This window comes from Mesitornis unicolor, unplaced genomic scaffold (assembly GCF_000695765.1).
Source record: "Mesitornis unicolor isolate BGI_N332 unplaced genomic scaffold, ASM69576v1 scaffold36540, whole genome shotgun sequence".
Lineage (NCBI taxonomy): Eukaryota > Metazoa > Chordata > Aves > Mesitornithiformes > Mesitornithidae > Mesitornis > Mesitornis unicolor.
In genome coordinates this window covers 2,257-13,480 of record NW_010156890.1, presented here as the reverse complement: position 1 = coordinate 13,480, position 11,224 = coordinate 2,257, and the positions used below count along the sequence as shown (strand labels likewise).

General features: G+C 49.6%; 1 protein-coding gene across 1 annotated transcript in view; it reads left to right on the top strand.

Moving 5' to 3' along the window:
- Nucleotides 1-2,485: 2,485 nt before the first annotated feature.
- WASF2 (WAS protein family, member 2) overlaps nucleotides 2,486-11,224 on the top strand; it is a gene marked incomplete at its 3' end in the record, with an annotated part of 10,987 nt that continues 2,248 nt past the window's right edge. The window contains exons 1-5 of the mRNA XM_010194808.1: nucleotides 2,486-2,640; nucleotides 6,700-6,834; nucleotides 7,356-7,509; nucleotides 8,509-8,626; nucleotides 9,764-9,894. Coding sequence (XP_010193110.1) covers nucleotides 2,511-2,640; nucleotides 6,700-6,834; nucleotides 7,356-7,509; nucleotides 8,509-8,626; nucleotides 9,764-9,894 — 668 coding nt within the window. The remainder of the gene's footprint in view (nucleotides 2,641-6,699; nucleotides 6,835-7,355; nucleotides 7,510-8,508; nucleotides 8,627-9,763; nucleotides 9,895-11,224) is intronic.

Here is an 11,224-nt window from a genome sequence, read left to right as displayed (position 1 = left end):
TGTTTGCTGGATCCCGACTGGTGTTAGAGGCAGCAGAGCTGTCCCTGTTGCCTTGGGAAGAAGCGATGCTGCTGTACTCAGGCTGTCGTAGCCATCGAAACTCCTGATTCTGCAGTGGAGTGGCTGGGGGTGGCTGGCAGCATGAGGCAGGCTGGAAAGGGAGTGGTTTTCTTCACCCTTATCTCTGCTGTCTTGCACTGGTGCAAATTCCTGCCCTACGTGTGCTGCATCGTTGTTATTTTTCTTTTAAAAAAATCAACTTTTGCCACTATTCCTTGCTTTCAGTTTTCAGACATGCTTTGAAGGTAAACACTTTGGGGGAGAGGGCTGTGTACAGGCAACATATTCAGAGCCTTTGTTTATTTGTGGGTATTTTCTGCCCTGTTCTCCCCATCCTTGCAGAGATCAGTGCTACCTGTGTCCGTCTGACCTGGCTCACTCTCATCTTTGGGGGTTTTTTTTTTGCCTTTTTTCCACATGCATGCTCACATCTCTTCCCCCTTACGGGCTGATTTTTCCCTGTGCTGTTTTCCTGCCGTCTGTCCCGCACCCTGGAAGGTTTCCAGCGGATGGATGGGATGTCCACGCTTGGCTCTGCGGATCCCACCGAGCCCTGGGGATGCGCGGGGGGGAGCAGCTCGATGCGGGCAGCCTGCAAATGCTGCCTTGTTTATCAGAGCCGCTGCTTGGTGCAGTCTGGGGGGAGCTGGGAAAGTTTGTCTGGCGTCAGGCGCTAAAGCTGACAAAAGATTGTAGGGCTCAGGCTGTAATCGATAAAACACGGGGTGTTTAGAAGCAAAGGTCGGAGTCCTGCCTCGGTTCACCCTATTCTTTAAATATCCAGCAGTTACTGGTGGCTGCTGCAGTGCTTGGGCTTCAGTCCTTGGAGTCTCTGCTTTTATTTCTTTGGATGCAGCTCTCGCTCCCCCTTTTCTGTAGGGTTTTGGGGGCTCTTTCCTTGCACAGGGCCAAGCACACGAAATCCGTCCCGGCGTTGCGAAATGGCAAGCGGCATCTGCGTATTTGGGAGACATCCGTGTGCCCCGTGCTCTTGAACTCCTCTGCCTCCATGGGTCACATTTTAGCAATTCAAAAAGCTGGCTTGTGAGGTAATTAGGGAGGGATAATGCCCACTTCTTCCTCTTAACACCCTGATAGAAAAGCATCCAGGAAGGACTCCTGGACCTCAAAGATAAGCTGCCAGCTGCCACCGAGACTATCAAAGGGTGGCTCAAAGTCAAGAGCAAACAGCTGATTTTTTATGGTTCTTGGGTTTTTGCTGGTGGTGACAGGAAGCCATGTTCCCCAAGCTGTCAGCTTCCTGTTTTATTTTTACCCCAGCCCAGCAGATCAGCATGCCTCTCACATGGGAGCTGGCTGCTTCTCTTGGGTGGCTCCTCAGCTGACCTAGAAAAGGGATTCTTTCCCCTTCTAAATTAATCAAGAAGTTGGGATGTATTTGCTTTCACATAGTCCTGAAGATTTCGGGCAGGTATCGTGCTCCGAGCTCTTCACCCAGATTTCCCCCTCTCCCTTGGAAGGGGCTGATCTGAGAGGGAGCCGTTTGTTGCTTCAACGTTTCGGCCTGTTAGCAGAGGAGATTTTTGGTACTTCAAGTCACTGACCTGCACATGAAAGCATTTTCTATCCAAAGCGTAGCTTCCGGACACTTCTTTTTCTAATTTTATTATTTTTTTTTTAAAAAAAAGAAAGAACTGGAAGTTTGTCCTGCCTGCCGCCCAATCAGTCCTGCCTTCTTTCTGAGCACTCTCTAGCCCTGCATCCTGATTAGAGCTCCCTCCGTGTCCGACTGCTGCAGCAGGAAAACAATGGTCCAGTGTAAACCTGGGCCCCGGGGAATTTCCCAAGGGAAGAGGGGTGCAGCCTGCAGGATAAGGAACAGGCACAGAAAGTTTCCTGGTCAGCTGCAAACGCTTCCTGTTGTTCCTGTGCTGCTCCAGGAGAGAGGCACCACGAACGCTTTGGTGCTGGAAGACGCCGCTGTGTGTGTGTGTGTGTGTGTGTGTTTGGTTTATTTAATATTTCCCATCTTCATCTCCTCGGTTTAAGCAAACCTGTCGATTGCAGGTTGGGAATCGCTCTGCAGAAGAGCGACGCTCGCCATGGCCGCCGAGCGCGCGCGGGAGGAAGGAGACCGCTCGGAGGAGGCGGATGGGTAGGAAGGGAGCGAGGGCTGCGGCGATGCCAGCAGCACCTTGCGTGTGGGTGAAGAGGTGTAGTTTTCCATCTCTGCCTCTGTACCTGCGCTGGTGGCGGGGCTTTGGTGTCACCGCGAGTCGTGGAACAGCAGGATCTTTATTTCTGATGAACCAGTTTTATAAGGGTGGGGAGGTGGGGGGAAAGCAGGCTTATAAATAAAGCCATTTGAGAGCAGGAAAAACGAACACCATGGCTCTGGTGTGCCTGGAATTTGCGGTTGAGTAATCCTTTCCTGTTTCTTTTTTGGGTTGTTTTTCATCTTTCAGAACAGTGCCTGAAGCAGGTCCACCATGCCGTTAGTAACGAGGAACATTGAGCCAAGGCACCTGTGCCGTCAGACGTTGCCTAGCGTTCGAAGCGAGCTGGAATGCATGACCAACATCACCCTGGCAAATGTCATTCGACAGCTGGGCAGCCTGAGTGAGTACCATGGCGAGCCTGCGCGTTGCCCTCAGGAGTCGCTCCTGCTCTTTATTTAGCTCCCTTTCCACTCTCGTGTTCCCATTTCTCCCCCATCTGCCTTCCCTGGGTAATGCTAAAATCTTTTCCTCAAGAAATCTGATGCTAATTTCACATCCCCGGTCCCACTGCCTTCCCATCTCAGCAAAAACGGGGAGCTGGGGGGGGGGGGTGCTTGTGTGTGCATGCGTGTGTGAGCGGCTGCAGCGAAACTGCAGATGGGAGGATGGAGCACAACTCGGGCTTGGAAAATGGGAGGCTCTCCCAGCAGCCGGGATCTTGTGTCAGAGAATGCGCCTGTAATTGCAGGCGCTACTAAATGGAGCTTGACTGTGTTTGAATCTACGGTGTGTCAGTAACCTTATTTTTCATGCAAGATAATTAAAGTGCGCACGCAGAAGCTGCCTGTTTGCCCCTGCTGCTCGGTGCGAGACCCAGAGGGCCCAGTCTGAGCCCAGTGTTGCCACTGGAGTACTGGGGTATGGGGCTGCTCACTGATGTGGCAGCGGGAGCTGCGGTGATGCTGAGCTTAGCTCTCCAGTGGCCTTGTGGAGGTGAGAGGGAAAACAGGGGCCTACGTGCCAAAAGGCAAACGAAGAGTTAATTGTGGTCTCCCCGGGATGACTCCTTACTGTGTTGAAATGCTCTGGGTTCTGATTAGCCACCCTTGCCCTTGAAGCGAGGCTTTGATAATCAAATTAATAGATTGTTTAGCTTCTCCATGGTGTCTGCAAGCGCTTCTGGCTGCTTTGCAAAGCTGCTCTGTCTCCTGCCATAGCGTGAATGTCGCAGGGAAAGTTTGGGTGCAGACTCTTTCCAGCAGTGAAAACCACGGCTCTCGCTAAAATCTGGGCCCGTGTTTGCTGCCAGTCGCTCTCACATTCTGTTAGGTTGCAGAAATGTCACTGCGCAGGCAAGACCAGGCTCTGCTCGCGTTCAACTGGCCGCTGTCGTTCGGTTGTTAGGTCTGGTAGCCAAGATGGTCGTGGAGTGTGAGTAAAATCCATCTCGTGCGTGTGAAATGATGAGGAAGAGGACAGGAAAGCTGTGCAGATCTCAACTGCAGAGAAAGCCAATCCCGGTCCAAAGGCATCCGATGGGTTAGCGTGGTGAGATCCTGCAGGTTTAGACCTTCTTTGCGCAGCTCAGATACTCAAAGCCTCTCTGCTTCCACCTCCTCGGAGAGGGCGAAGCGCTGGAAGCCAAATTGCAGCCTGGTTTCTTTATCAGGAAGGTGCCTTGGGAGCCTCCTCGGCGCTGCGGGGAGGGAGGTGCGTGCTGCTGGACCAATCGCGGGTACCTCCAGGAGAGCGCTGCAGGGGAAAGCTCGGGAGAGGTGGCTCCTGCTGCCACTTGCGTGCTTGTCTGGAAGAGGGGAGCGAGGCAGGTGGGCAGGAAACGCTGAGCACCGTCTCTTACCACGTCCCCAGGGTCAGCAGGATTTGAAATGAAGCAATATTTAGACTAACTGCTATAGAGCGCTTGCACCCAAACGACCAAACTCCTTCCCCCTCTACTTTTCACTTCTTCTGAAAAATAAATCCGCTCCTTCCCCGTACGTTGAATATTACAGGGACGTAAAGCAGGTTCAGTAGGCTGTGACAGCCCTGTCAAGTGAATAATCAGCCATGCCTAGTGCACCACAGTCTCTTTACAAAGATGCAAACATAAATCTTGTCAAACTTTCATATTCCAGTGAGTTTCCCCTTCGTTACTATCACAGCTGGTAGCACTTTGTATAAGTCGCCTGTGCGTTTCTGTGTGACTTTATAGAATCCACAAGCTAAAGATGGAGAGACCTATTAAATCACGCCGTTTGTCTTTCTGCCAGTGCATGACAAAGATAATTCTGATTGTGAGCTGCACTTTTGCAGTCAAAGTAACTAAACCAAAAAATTAATCTCTGCCTTAACCCATCTACAAGCGTAGGTGAAACGCGGAGCGGTATGCGAGATGCTGGGCGATAACTCCGTCCAGGTGCACTTACACAGGCAGGGGAATACAGACCAGCGCTTCTTCTCCCTCCAGGGTCACAACCAGTAAAGGCAATGCTGTTTATATATTTTTTTTATGCTTGAAACACCCCACTTAGCATTGCAAACCAGAAACGTTATTCTTTTTCCCTAGCGCTCGTTGCAGTTCCTGTGAAATTCAGAAATGATTTTCAGTTCTCATTAAAGTAGAAACCAAATTACAACTCTTCTTTTTTTGAGCTGTTGCTGGGAGGTGTCAAATAGATAAAGGTTTGTTCTCTTTAGTCAAACAGGGGAGCTGGTCCTGTGCTCATGCTGGACTTCATGAAACCTTCAGAGCTTCATAGAGTGCTCCATGAAAGCTGGCTATAGCAAGAGTACCTGGTCCTTAGGTCTCCAGGAATCAAATCCTTCTCATGAGTTTGAGGAAAGCTGGTTGAGCTTGTTCCTGGAGCATATGTAGATCTGTATTGTCCAAGAGAGTGGAAGGAGGAGGTCAGTTGAAGTTAACATCCAGCGTTTGCTTTCTACAAACACTTGAAGCTGGCATTGCCACCGCAAGGGGTGGAGGAGGTTGATTTTTAACCTGGCTGGTTCCCCGTGCTTGGCGGTGTAAGGGCGACTGCATGGGAGTATGAGCAAGTAGCTGATACGTGGGTTTAGATAGCTGGAAGTATTTGTGCAGCTGGGCTTTGGGGGATGCCCTCGCGTTTTCTAGTGGAAAGGGTGCTTGTCTTTCTGATGTGACTCATTGCAGACAGCCACATTTTCCAAAATTGCTCTTAAAGTTAGACATCCAACTGGTTATCCTTTCCTGAATGTCAGAGAGGATCTTCAGGATTTAGTAACAGATTCCAGAACAAACTGTTGACCATATGATGGTGCACTTCAAACCCAGACTGCTTATTGGGAGCAGCCTTGCGCTCAACAGCCGTGCCTGGAAATGTTTCCCATCAGTGGGGACTCCATGGGCCTGCGTCTGCCGTCAGTGCCAAGTCTGCTCGGATCAGCGTTGTCCTCGGCGTGGTGAGGGCTCCCTGTCTTGGGTTAGGCCCGAAAGCAGAACAGAAGAAACCCATCATAAGTTCCTGGTTTTCTTCCAGCCCTCCCACCTCTGTTACCTGTGGTCATCTCTTGTTGCACGCGTAGGTTTTAAACTCTTAAGGACAGGGGCCATCTTCTTTGTTTGGTTGGAAGTGGTGCAGTGAGCTCCTGATCCAAGCCCCTGGGCGCTCTCGCAGTCCAAACGATGGATGGTGTTTGTCACCGCAGCCCACTGGGTGATCCAAGCTGTTACAGAGAGAATATCACAGAATCACAGAACGTCAGGGATTGGAAGGGACCTCAAAAGCTCATCCAGTCCAATCCCCCTGCCGGAGCAGGAACACCAGATGAGGTTGCACAGGAAGGCGTCCAGGCGGGTTTTGAATGTCTCCAGAGAAGGAGACTCCAATATCCCCGTTTGAGAAGTTCCCCTTTGGTTTTGATTTAGGATAAACGTGAATGCATCAATTTTTCAGACACTGCCACCTGAAGGAACAAAAGGGTCAGTGCTTTCGTCTGTGGTTATAGCTCAGGCTTCAGGATCAGCGACTGGGTCTGCTTTCTAGTTGGAGCTCTTTGAGCTTGTAAATATGTGCCAGTTACCCTGGAGGCAGGCCTGCTGGAGACTGGGAGCCTTTGAGATTCTCCAGAGCAATAAAAACCCAACTGTATTTGCTTGTCTAATAAACAGAGCAGCAGAGAATCTTAACGGACCTACAGACCCATCCAGATCCAGACCAGTGTAGCGTGGTCAGCCCTCTTTATTTCGTTACTTTAATAATGACTTGAAAGTCCATCTCGGTTGTTTTATTGCTTGGAGATCCCTTGGAAACGTCAGGTTTTGGTACAGCGGTGTGTGTTCTTCCTGGATGTTAAACTCAACTCTGACAAACCTGGAAAAAAAAAAAGCATGGTTCATTCTTTCTTTCTTCAAGAAAACAGGCTGGGAGATTGAATATGGTCCGTGGCTCACGAGGGTAACGTGAATATTTTAATATTCCAGGTAAATTTGCAGAAGACATATTTAGAGAGCTGTTTACTCAAGCCAACACCTTTGCCTCTCGGGTGAGCGTTCTAGTCGAGAGAGTTGACCGCTTGCAAGTCAAAGTCACTCAGCTGGATCCCAAAGAGGAAGAAGGTAATGGAGTGGAGCGCAGTCCTTGCAGCCCGAGCGTGGTAACGGTTCTCATTGAGTCAGCGCGGTTGGTTCACGGCCATAAAATGAGCACGGCGCCGTGATGGGTGTTGGAAAGTCTTCTCTTGGACCAAGAGGGACTGTTTCCTCCCACCGTGAGAAAGCATCGTGCTGCTCGTGGATAACCCTTCTGGCTGAGCCCAGGTTTGCTCGTTAGCGAGTCTCCATGTGGAAACGTGCTTTTCAGCAGTTTGATAGCGGTGCTCCGCGATGCTTGGTCACAGGGGCTCAAAACCACGTCGGCAGCTCTCAAGAGAGCCGCGTCTACACAGCAGTGGATCTTGGCAGAGCGTGACCCGAGATTTGCTGGGTTTCCCAAGAGATCGGTGGGAATAGGAACCTGACCTTAAGAAGTGTGAAGCATGCCAAGAACTCCAACTGAAATCAGATGTTCACTGCTTGATCTTTGGTGTCATTGGTCTGGGTCAAGCCGTTCTTCACTTGCTCTCTCCTCTTTCTTACAGTCTCCCTGCAAGGCATTAACACCAGGAAGGCCTTCAAAAGCTCCACTACTCAGGACCAGAAGCTCTTCGACAGAGATTCTCTCCCCGTGCCTGTCCTTGAAACCTACAGGACCTGCAATACTCCCCCACCGCTCAACATTCTCTCACCGTACAGGTATGGGTGCAGCACCTTCCCTCCCCTTGTTCCCTGGCAGAGGAGTATCTCTGCCGAGGAGGTCATTTCCCATCCCGTGTTGTATTGAAGTAGCTGTTTCCAATTGAAAATTGGCTTGCGAAACTGAGATCCACCAGGAAACCTCCATCCTCTGGATTATGTGAAACTTTGCTTTTGGGGCTGTACAAATGAGTGTAGCTAGAAAATTATATATTTGGTTACCTGCTGTCACTTTTGCGAGTGCCTCGGGGCAAGGCTTGGCTGGCACTGCATAAACATGCTAGGTGTTGTGCAGATGATGCATTTTTCGTGTGCTTCTCTGTAACCCTGTGGCTCCTTTCCAGAAAGCCGCAGTGCAAACTGCAGAGCGTACATCTGTAAACGGCTCTCACCCAGGTGGGTGCAGCAGACTCCTGGAGATGTCTTTCTGTGGCCTTCTGTGCCTGGTTGCTGACATCTGATGTGACCTACACTGGCTGTGTAACCAGTTCTCCTGATCAGTGCCCCTCTGATTTCACCTTGTAGGTAGTAGAAGTAGAGGGGGTCAGAATACAGAGACTTAGCCCACATCCATAAATATCTTTTGAACAGGTAAAAAGTAATTACAGATAGCTGGAGGCAGCTGTCTTCTGCCAGACACGGCTGCACTGCAAAGTAGGAGGAGAGTCTGCGTGTGTGTGCGCTCGCTCATGAGTTTCAAGGACGCTGCTGGTCTGATTTAGGGTTCCTGGGCTGGAGAAGGGTTGGTTTTTTTCACACCAAATATACAACACAAACGAGTGGGAGTTGAAGTGAGAGACCTGCTCCTCTCTTGGTGATTGTTCAGAGCGGTTGAGCTCTTCAGGTGCTGAGTAATGGAGAGTTTGTGTGAGGGCAAAAGCGATGGCAAGCGGGGAGAGCATTTTAAACTGTCATCTGGGGTTGTGCCTCCTGTTTTCTTTGGAGAAATGCATGACTTGGTCCTTATTTGTGTGGTTTTTTTCTTCCTCCCTCTTCTAGGGATGATGGCAAAGAGGCGCTTAAATTCTACACAGATCCTTCATATTTCTTCGACCTTTGGAAAGAGAAAATGCTTCAGGACACCAAGGATATTATGAAAGAGAAGCGGAAACACAGGGTGAGGAAATGGGAGATCGCTGCCAGCAGGGGCATGTCAGGGAAGAAAGGAGGTGGGAAGTGCTAATGAATCTTGGACTCCAAAGCTGCTATCCGAAATTCAGGTTTGCTCTCCTAAACTCTTTAGGGATCAATTCAGTGAAGTTTTTAATCTGGTTTGCTCTCATCCTTGTTAATTAAAAAAAGGAAAACAAAGATACCCTTAATCTGTTTTTCCAAATGCCACCGTCTTTGTATGGTTATAATGGCTTAATTTGTAGTCCTCAAACAGCGCCGGTGCAGCCAGCGGGGGAGGAAGTTGTGCTGGCGCCTTTTCTGCACTTCGGATGTCGCGCAGGGGGCTGCTCAGTGTCCAAGCAGTGCAAATCCCACTGCCCCAGCACCGCAGTGTGTCGAGGGGTGCAGTAAATTCAGCTGTGGAAGAATAAAGGAAGGAGAAAATGTCCCTTCAGGAGTGCAAAACCAGGCCCTCATTTTAAATTAGGGGCAAGCGGGAGGCTTAACAAAACCATTTAAAACCAGGTAGAGCTCCTGGTTTGGCTGCCTGGGGATTTGGACCCGTGTTTACCAACACCGAAACTTACACCATACAAGATTCGGTTTGAGCAGACTTTTTGTTTAGCTTTTTGAGTGTTAAATATCAAAACACATCATGATTTTTCAATCACAATAACAAAGGAGAGATTTGGGGCATGTCAGAATGCAGAGACTGGGGCTCGTTAAAGCCCCAGCTCTTTGTGGCCGAGTGTCCACGTTGCACACCCAAAGCACTTAACGCCAGCGAGGTGACGGCGAGATTTGGCAGCCTTGACACAGAGGCCAAAACCTGAATTGATGTGGGAAACTGAGCTTTCGCTCTGCCCTCGAGGTGGTCATGCCAGGGAGTAACGATGGCATCACGTCTGGGCTGCACTGGGGAAATCTGATGCTGTCTTTCTTTTTTTTTAACGCTGTCTGCACTCCATCTTCTTTGTATGGGAGGTCTTTGGAGCTTGCAGCGATCGGGAAAGTAAATTAAAAATCCTGGCCCTCCTTGAGACCGTATCTTCTTGAAACTGCTGCAGGTCTGGCATATCCCTCCCTATTCCCAGTGAGTTTCCAGCAAAATGAGGTTTCTGTTTGATTCTTCCTCCTTTAGAAAGAGAAAAAGGAGAATCCGAACAGAGGAAACGTGAATCCGCGGAAAATCAAGACCCGGAAAGAAGAGTGGGAGAAGCTGAAAATGGGACAAGAATTTGTCGAGTCAAAGGACAAACACGGTCCTGCCGGGTAAGCAAGTCTGGGGCTCTGTGCTCAGCTCCCCGGCGAGGGGGAGCGGGCGGCGTTGATTGTAATGCAGTTCACCGCGCTCTGCAGCTTCTCCAGATCTGCTGCGCAGCGCGGATCGATACTGCCACTAATCAGATTCTCCCAAGTAAATCCGTCTGCTGATTTAAAATTTGCTAAATAAATCAGGGAGCTGCGCGGCTCGAGCGAGGTGGCAGGAACAGCCTTGGTAGCGAGTCTGCTCTCGGCTGCCTGTCTTGTGGGCACAGAAGTGTTGAGAGCTTTGGCTCCCCACCCCATCGCAATGCCCTTCCCATCACACCCAGCCTCTGGGCCTGACGCTGAGGAGCCGGGTGGCAGCTCGGTCGGTGGTGGTGTGGGGTTGCTTTGTTACATTTCACAAATGGCTCTTCACACCCTGAAGTTGAAGCGGGGGCTGTCCCCATCCGAGTGTTTCAAGCCTCAGATCTCTCTTTAGCCCTTCTGGCTTGGGAATTTGTTTAACTTTTGACACCAGCCAGGCTGGAAGCAGCCCGAATTCCCCACAATGCACTTCTCGCCCGCTCGCTCCTTGCAGCTTCCTTTCATATAAGAAAAATCTCTCTTTAACTCACACTCTCCAGCTAAAAATAAAACTTGCTTTTAGTTTAATAGGAGAACAGGTTTGGCTTCTAGCAGAGGAATCGAGCAGCACAACAGCACCGTTTTCTTGCTCTTCTGTTTTCTCATGTGAAAAACAGAGGATCTGAATTCATTTGACGTCCAGAGCCCCTGAGAATGGGGTGGTTCCACCACCTCGCACTGAAATGAGCTCTTTGAAAGCCGAGTGGGAGAGTGGTCTCTTCCTTCCTCTACCGTTTCAGCTCTGGATCCTTGATTTTAATGTTTCTTGGGTTCTTTTTGATATTCCATTCTCAAGCTTATTTTTTGGCATCTTTGAGTACCTCGGTTTTTTTGCCACTGATGTAACCCAATGTAACCGGGAGATCTTCAAGTCCAAATTGGTCAAAACGCTCCTATAAGTGGTTTTTGGGTTTTTTTTTTCTATAATCAAATGTTAAGACAAAATAATCTTTAATTTGGTGTTTTCTTGTTCTCTTAATTTATATATTCATGCTGTTCTGGTGTGCGGTAGCAATAAACAAATGTGAGAGCATCTGGGCAAATTCAAGCCAAAGAATTATGCAGAGCAAACTAATACAGCTGTACGTGGTGGTTCTTACAGGATGCTTTGAGAAACAGGGAGGTTTTTTTGGTTTTTAAACGTTGCTTTAAGATTCTGGAGGTTGTGTCCTGTTGTGGTGGTTGACAAGGTCCCACCACTGTGCTGGGA